Source organism: Helianthus annuus, chromosome 4 (genome assembly GCF_002127325.2).
Source record: "Helianthus annuus cultivar XRQ/B chromosome 4, HanXRQr2.0-SUNRISE, whole genome shotgun sequence".
NCBI lineage: Eukaryota > Viridiplantae > Streptophyta > Magnoliopsida > Asterales > Asteraceae > Helianthus > Helianthus annuus.
Window position 1 is genome coordinate 177,964,971 of NC_035436.2, and position 9,323 is coordinate 177,974,293.

At 41.2% G+C, this 9,323-nt stretch overlaps 1 protein-coding gene across 1 annotated transcript; it reads right to left on the minus strand.

Annotated features, from left to right (window-relative positions):
* Window positions 1-4,419, minus strand: LOC110931295. The gene is made up of 4 exons (XM_022174694.1): window positions 4,071-4,419; window positions 2,741-3,177; window positions 1,810-2,234; window positions 1-643 (listed from the first exon to the last, which is right to left on the minus strand). Exons 1-4 carry the CDS (start codon window positions 4,417-4,419, stop codon window positions 1-3), a joined length of 1,854 nt encoding a protein of 617 aa, XP_022030386.1.
* Window positions 4,420-9,323: the final 4,904 nt, after the last annotated feature.

The window sequence follows — 9,323 nt, forward strand, 5'->3', positions numbered from 1 at the left end:
TTACGTACCAAATAATGTGGGGTAGAGTCGTTGCATCTCCTCCTCGGATTCCCATGTGGTATCCGAGCCCTTTCTATGTTCCCACTTGACTTTTACTTGGTTGATCTCCTTGTTTCTTAAGGTTTTCACCTTACGATCCAAAATCGCAATAGGCTTTACCACGTAGTTTAGTTTATCATCCACCTCAATGTCGTCGTAGTGGATATAAGTTGTCTCATCCGCTAGACATTTCCGAAGATGTGACACATGAAATGTGCTATGTATTCCGCTTAGCTCCTCCGGCAGTTCAAGGCGGTAAGCTACCTTTCCTACCCGTTCAACAATCGAAAACGGCCCGATGAATCTTGGGCTCAACTTTCCTCTCTTTCTGAACCGAATAACCCCCTTCCATGGGGATACTTTAAGCATGACTTTGTCTCCAACCCGGAACTCAATCGGTCTCCTCCTCTTATCTGCATACGATTTTTGTCTATCTTGTGCCACTTTCAAGTGTGCCCGAACCACATCAATCTTTTCATTAGTGGCTCGAATTATATCTTGGCGGGCGAGTTCACGTGGACCCACTTCACCCCAACATACCGGGGTCCGGCATTTCCTACCGTAGAGCATTTCAAACGGTGTCATTCCAATACTTGCATGGTAGCTGTTATTATACGAAAACTCGACTAATGGTAGATAGGCGTCCCAATTGCCCCCAAAGTCGATTATACATCCCGAAGCATGTCTTCCAACGTTTGTATTGTTCTTTCACTTTGTCCATCTGTCTGTGGATGGTATGCAGTGCTGATGAACAATTTGGTCCCCATCTGCTCTTGGAAATCTCGCCAGAAGTTTGAAGTGAACCGGGCATCTCTATCAGACACGATGGATACCGGTACTCCATGGCGCGCTACGATCTCATTGGTGTAAACTTCATACATCTTTTCGGACGCATACGTTTCACGTATCGGAATAAAATGAGCACTCTTAGTTAATCGGTCAACAAATACACATATAGTATCAAATCTGCGGCTCGTCCTTGGTAGTTTGGTTAGTAGGTCCGTCGTAATGTGTTCCCATTTCCAAACCGGGATTTCTAATGGTTGAAGTTTGTCGTATGGTTTTTGGTGCTCCGCCTTGACTTGTAGACATGTCAAGCATTTCTCCACGTATTTAGCAACATCTCTTTTCATTCCGGGCCACCAATAGTTTTGTTTTAGGTCGTTATACATCTTGGTCGCTCCTGGATGAATGGAATAACGGGACTTGTGAGCTTCATCGAGCAGAAGCTTTTTAACTCCACAGGTGTTAGGGACCCAAATTCTATTGAAGCGTGTTTTTAAACCATGATTACCTTCTTCGAGATCCTTAACTTGGCCAACAATCCTTTCCTTTCTCCAGTTTTCCGTCTTTACTGCTTCATTTTGTGCTCCTCGAATTTGTTCAAGTAAACCCGAGGTCACAATAAGCTGCAATGATTGCACTCGTATCGGAGCACAATCCGCCTTTCGGCTCAACGCATCCACCACCACATTAGCTTTTCCGGGGTGGTAGTGTATCTCACAGTCATAATCCTTGACCGTTTCCAACCACCTCCTTTGTCTCATGTTTAATTCCTTCTGGTCGAAGAAATATTTCAAACTTTTATGGTCGGTAAAGATTTTACATTTTACTCCATATAAGTAATGCCTCCAGATTTTTAAAGCAAATACCACTGCCGCCAACTCCAAGTCGTGGGCCGGGTATTTCTTTTCATGGATCTTCAATTGCCTCGAGGCATAGGCGATTACCTTGCCTCGTTGCATCAAAACACATCCGAGCCCTGAATACGACGCATCCGAATAAACCACCATATCGTCAACTCCTTCCGGTAATGTTAGCACCGGAGCTTGAGTTGACTTTTCTTTGAGCGTTTGGAAAGCCTCCTCCTGTTCGACACCCCATACGAACTTTTCCTCCTTACGAGTCAATTTAGTCAAAGGTAAAGCAATTTTGGAGAAATCTTGTATGAATCTCCAATAATATCCCGCGAGCCCTAAAAAGCTTCGGATTTCTGAAGGATTCCTTGGAGTGTTCCATTTCGACACAGCTTCTACTTTTGACGGATCCACTAATACTCCATCCGCACTAATGATATGCCCAAGAAACTGCACCTCTCGTAGCCAGAAGGTGCACTTTGTGAATTTTGCATAGAGCTTTTCTCGTCTGAGTGTCTCTAACACTTCTTGCAAATGATGCACATGCTCAGCTTCATTCTTTGAATATACTAAAATGTCATCGATAAATACAATTACCGACTTATCCAGCATGGGTCTGCAAACCCGGTTCATGAGGTCCATGAAAGCCGCGGGTGCATTTGTCAACCCAAAGGGCATTACAAGGAACTCATAACGCCCGTACCGCGTCCGGAAGGCTGTTTTTGGTACATCTTCTTCCCTGACTTTCAGTTGGTGATAACCAGATCTGAGATCAATCTTTGAGAACCAACTTGCTCCTTGTAGTTGGTCAAACAAGTCATCAATTCTTGGAAGTGGGTATCGATTCTTCACCGTGAGTTTGTTTAACTTTCGGTAATCGATAACATACGCATACTGCCATCCTTCTTTTTCACGAATAGAACTGGTGCGCCCCACGGGGATACACTTGGTCGGATGAACCATTTATCGAGTAATTCTTGGATTTGTGACATCAATTCTTGTAGCTCGGACGGAGCGAGTCGATACGGTGCCTTGGCCACGGGTTTTGCGCCCGGAATCAATACGATTCCGAACTCTACATCCCGTTCTGGTGGTATTCCCGGGAGTTCTTCCGGGAACACATCTTCATAATCACGTACCACCGGCACATCTCCAATTTTGAGGGGCTCTTTTTCTGATTCGCTTGCGTATACCATATAAGCCTTGCATCCGTGTTTCATAAGTTTATGGGCTTCTAGCATTGAGCATAGCACCGGGTTACTTCCTTTTTCACCGTATATCGTAACTTGCTTTCCGCTAGGAGTCGTCAGTTTAATTTCCTTTCGGAAACAAACCACCTTCGCATGGTATCGGGATAACCAATCCATCCCCACGATCACTTGGAATTCCCCCATCGACATCGGAATCAAGTCTATTGTGTATTCTTCGTCATCAATGCTCATTTTACAGTTTTCACATACGTCATAAACAATAAAGCTCTTGTTATTACCTAGCTCTACTTCTAAAGGCATAGGTAATTTTGTTAGAACAAATGAAGGATGCCGAATAAATCCATATGAAATAAAGGATTTATTCGCACCCGTATCAAATAACACACGTGCGGGAATCGAGTTTATAGTAAATATACCTGAGACCACGTCAGGTTCGACTTTTGCTTCTGCAGCGGTCAATTGGAAAGATCTTGCTTTTGCTTTCGGGGCTTCACTTTTCGAGTCTTGCCCATCTTTCTTTCCAACCAGTTCTGGGCATTCCGATCTTTTGTGACCCGGTCGGTAGCAATTGTAACAGACAGTCACTTTCTCCGGGCATGATATAGCCATATGTCCCGTTTTTCGGCATATGGGACAAGGCTTATCCTTGAACCGGCATTCGCCTTTGTGACCTTTCCCGCTAATTTTACAACTTGGCGACCCACCTTTCGTATCTGATTTCTTCGCGGTTTCATTTGTTCATGCTTTCTTGGTAGGGCTTGGATTTACCTCTTGCGCCCTCCGTTCACCCCGTTCAATGCTCTTTTTCAATTCGATCTCCCTTTCCCGAGCTGCATTAATGATCTCGGTAAGGGTCTCATATTTGAAGGGGTTATGAACTCTCTATATTCTGTACTCAACATGTTGTGGTAGTAATATATCTTCTGTTCTTCATTCGTCACCAAATCATCACAGATCTTCATCTTATCCATAAACATCCCCGTGATCTTGTCTATGGACTCACCCTTGTGCCTGAGTTGCATGAATTCTTCCTTGATTCTATTAATGACCGCTTTGGGACTATGATGTTTAAGAAACAGTGTCTTAAACTCCTCCCATGTCATGGCCTTAGCCGCTTCGCTTCCAATCTCTTTCTTTTTGTTATCCCACCAATCTTTCGCTTGGCCCCTTAATTGACCCGTACCATAGGCTACGTAGTCATTTTCATCACAATGAGTTCTCTCGAATACTCCCTCGATATCACTGAGCCACCGTTGGCATACTATTGGGTCCACTTCCCCATTATATACTGGCGGTTTGCATGCCATGAATTCCTTGTATGAACAAGGCTTTCGTCCTCCAGACTTTTCTTTTGTTAAATTAGCGTCGTCTTCCAATTTCTTGATTCTCTCGTCCACTATTGATAGAACCGTGTTTTGAATCTTATCAATAAAACCAGACAAACTATTTTCGATTTCCTTTCCAACCTCCTCGGCAATCACTTCTCTTATTTGTTCGGTGACTCTAGGCACCGCATTACCTCCGTCCGCCATCTTTAATACTGAAATGTTTACATCAACCGTTAAACATTTCATTTATAACATATGTTTTACATGTTTTGGTTTAATCAAGTTCATGACTTGATTCAACCATTCTTGTTTCATGCATTTCTCTTGTTTGAGTGAGCTCACACACTCTTTTCGTGCATATTTGTTCGTGTTTCATTTCTATATTCTCTAAATCTTCTTAAAACAACTAACTCTTACCGGATGTTTGATCAAGCTTGAACCGAACACATCTTGTTAGTAACCTGAAGCTCTGATTACCAAACTGTAACACTTGTTGTATATTCTTATTATTTCATCATGGAAATACACATATTTTATACAAAAAAAAAACATATTTTTGGTTTTTACAAAGTTAAGTTAATAAGTAACATAACATACTAACTTGTTTAAAAACATGACATTTAACAAAGTTTCAACAACAACATCTACGTCTAGCTTGATTAGATAATCGCGGAAGCATTCAAAATATGTGTTCGGTTCTTGAATTCCATTGCTTGATCAACATCCATGACCACGAGCCGTACCTAAGGTCAAAACCATCCAAAATATTAGTTTTGACAACATTAGAATGTATGAAATCAAGTTCCAACATGAAAATATATAAAAAATATAATAATTTTCCTGCTTTGATTCTGCCGCGTGTCGCGGGGGAATTCCTGGAACCTTTCGCGTGTCGCGACGGCTCCCGCGTATCGCGGGGGTCTAAAAGGATTCTTCCGCGTGGCGCGGGGGAACCCTTTTTCTAGCAGGTGCAGGTTTAAAACCTGCATTTTTACCCAGCTCTGGAAATTCACTATTTTCAAGCTTTAAAAGGTCATAACTTATTGCTCGGTAGTCCGTTTTTACCGATTCTTTTTCCTATGAGTCCGTAGTAAAATCACGGATCTAACCATGTAAATTTCACATCACGGAAACCGAGATGCCAATGAATTGTCCCTGATTTCCTTGTTTCGTTTACCCAACCCATTAACAAAGGTTGCATTATACCACCCCCAAAGCTTAGGGCTATTACCATGCTTCTACAATTATCGAGTATGAGCATTTGCTTCCCTCCCGAGGGTCGCTTGTGCTATAATTATCATGCTTATTTTCACGACTTTAACCATGCTTTCCGGAATCATTCAACAAGTGAATGTTCCAAACTATTGTCCCTCTATAAGGGCTCATGTTTTTGACCTGTTTTACTTGTCTAATTCACTTTGTCACTTCTGTGACATAGTGAGTTTTTCCTTGTTTACAAATTTCGATATAACAACATGAATCTTACCATAAATAAAATTTAACGAGACTATAGATTACGTACCTTCAAAGCGCACCCTTTAAGCGTGTATCACCCCCGGCTTGTCCACTTGACGACCCGGATTCTTTACCTAAAGAGTTCCATTCGCAACCAAATTTAGAACTCTTTCATACTCATTAACGGACAATATATTACTGAAATCAAATCTGCGTTTTGTCCGATTATTAACATTTTGATCTTCACTTAGGCGTTTCTACAAACACCTAGTGATCAGATTTCTACATAATCATTACTAGGTTCTTGACATGTTATTTACATCTAAATTCACTTCATTTTAAGCAATTTACACTCTTTTATCATTCAAATTGCTGAATTTCATCATACAAATTCAGTTTTCCAATAGAATAGAAATCATAATCCTAGTGTTTGTCTAGTCTCTACAATTTCATAAATCACCTACAATGGTGACTATAAATTCTTCAAGTATCATGCAATGATTTTCACAAGAAATCATCTAGGGTTTAACCCTAGACATCATATTACTTCAAATTCATTCATGTATCACATATTTAGGCTCAACTTCAGTTTCTTCCATTTAACCTAGAATTCAAGATGAAACAAAATACCAAAATTTTACATACCTCTTGATCTCTACGACGAGGTGATCACTAATTTATGTTCAAGACTTGATTTAGAGTAGATTTGAGGCTTCAATTCAGAGATTTTATGTGAAAACTAGGGTTTGAAGAAACCTCTGGTCGCCCCTGCCTTCTGTTCGATCCAAGCACACACCAGTGTGTGTTTGGGTGTAATTATTCACTATTTTAGTAATTAGGTTTCAAGTTTGGCAAGATTGGTCCCTAAACCTTATTTAATTTATAATCTAATTGATTTAACTTTGTTATATGCCACCTCAAGTCTTGTATTTAACTAGGTTATAAATTCCTAGTTAATTGATTATATAATTTACAATTCTAATACAAGGTTTTATATTTTTGGGTTGTTACACATAGTGTAAAGGTGAGCATACAAGTTTGATAGATATAATAGAGTTTGAAATCGATTACGCATAACCAGCACGTACACAGTGTGAAATGAAGCACGTAAGTTATCGACATGATCCTATCAATACCAATGACTGCGGGTTGACTGCGCAAGGCAGTTTGTAATACATATTCACCACTATGAACCATGCAATTAATTGTCGTTAACAACCCCTGAGTGAACAGGTGCTGAGTCCAAACTATAGAACTATCGTTGCTAAGGCAGGTAGACAGCAATCCATGTGTAAACATAACAAACAAGCATTCATTAAGTCACGTATAACATGCGGTAACGGTTAGCGTTAAACTATTGCGTAGTGTGTTCGATGTGATATAGAGTAAGTAACGTATGTAACACCCAAAAGTGCGTAAAGCAAAAAGGGTTCGAGTATACTCACAGCGATGATGGATTGAAGGGAGCGCTAGATTGAGTTTAGCCTGATCAGAACGATAGCATAAATGATAAGCGGCGCGTAAAAAGGTGTAAAGTGTCAATGGATCGGACGGTAATCCGATCGGATGGCAATCCGATCGGATGGCCAGTCGATCGGGTGATAATCTGTTTGGATGGTCATCCGATCGGGTGACCATGCGATTGGATTGTTACCTCGTTTGGGATGGATGTGTTTGTGTATGATGGCTTGTCTTTTGAAGTTTTCGTTGTAGCATTTTAAAAATAGAGAAGTATCTCTACCTTTTAGGTCAGTCGATTGAACGGCCGTTCGATCGGACGACGATCCGATTGGCGAGGCTTCTCAGTTTGAGAACAAGTTCACCGCAGGACGGTCACTCGATCGGATGGCTATCTGATCGGGTGGCAATCCGTACGCATTGAACATGTTGAGAATTGTTTAAGTGTTGAAGTCAAAACATCACATGGTCGAGTGGTAATCCGATCGAACGGCAATCCGATCGGAAGACAATCCGTTCGATGTTCAAACCTCAAAAGTTGAAATAACAGTTAAGTGCGGAACCCAAGGTGCAAGCCGATCGGGTGGCAATCCGATCGGACGGCAATCCGATCGGATGGCAATCCGTCGCAGTTGACCTGATCGTCATTATACTTGGTTGTTTTGATAGTTTGCGGTTTTCTCGAGACTGTTCGACAACGTGTCAAACAATAGAAACCTCGTCAAGACTTAGTGACCCGATCGGATATGAACCACCCTAGTCCGACCAGTTAACTGCTCGAGATGGTGTTTCATATTTAACCCAAAATCAGTAATCTCTCGGATAGAATCCGGATCTTGAACCAACACATCAACAAGAAGGAGTAAAAGATTAGAACAAGCTCCGATTCTATCGGTTTTGAGTGCATTGAGTGTAAAAGAGTTGAAAGAAAGTTAGAAAACCATCTTTCAATCTTTTTCACCTTGAATATGTTCAGATCTATGCAAGATCTTTGTTTATTCATGTGGAAATCGTTCATATCTAAGTTCTTCTTGGTGGATTAAAGCCAAAACATGAAGTTCTTATGAACACCATGATGACATCATCCTAGAACACCTCAAATCTAGTGATTTCACGGTTAAAAGTTAAGATTCAAAAGAAAGAAAGGTGTAGGAGTGCGTGTAGATCAAGAAAGTACAAGATTTAGGTTGAAAACTTACAAGAATCGCGAGAAATCGAAAGAAAAGTGGGCTGGAGCGAGCTGGTCAAGTGAGAGTTGTCAACATCAAGTGATGTTGACATATAAGGGGTATTTATAGGGTTTACATAAAAGGAAAGTGGGGAAAATGGCTGGTCGATCGGGTGGCAACTCGATCGGGTGGCAGCCCGATCGGGTGACAACTCGATCGGTTGGCCACTCGATTCGAGTGATTGGCGCGTCGAGTCTTGCGGTTTCGATTCACGTGTTGAGCGTTGCGAGGCGATAGAGTTTCCCATTAAATTACTTTTAATCCCAACTACTATATCTAACATACAATCATCATAATCATCTTGCGTTTAGCGTTTGCGATTCGATTGCGATTGAGTTGCGATTGCGTTTTGATTGATCACCACAATATAAACATAAATAAACATGCAAAAGTAACACATAAGTAACACACACATAAAACAATATCCAGAACGCATAATTTGAGTTGCGAGTGTGATTAAGATGCGATAAGCGATAAAACATGCGATAGACATTGATTAAACCTCGATTATTAACAAGCACTCCACATAATACAACTAACATAAAAGCATAAAAAGACTATCTACAAGTCAAGAAGTCAAAATAGGAATTGAGCAGGGAGCGACAGATCACAATTAACAATCTTTTCTTCCTTTGACTTCAATCTTTGACTTTGACTTTGACTTTCGAAACACGGGGTGTTACAGCCTCCCCTACTTAAGGGAATTTCGTCCCGAAATTAGGCCGAAGCCGTAACAAACAACTGCGGGTACTTTGCCTTCATGTCGCTTTCGAGTTCCCAAGTGAACTCGGTGCCTCGTTTGCCTTCCCATCGAACCTTCACAATGGGAATGCGCGAGCGTCTGAGCTGCTTGGTTTGGTGATCCATGATCTCGACATGCTTCTCTACGAAGTGTAGTGTTTCGTTTACTTGAAGATCTTCAAGAGGTACATACAGATCATGCTCAGCCAGACACTTTCTGAGGTT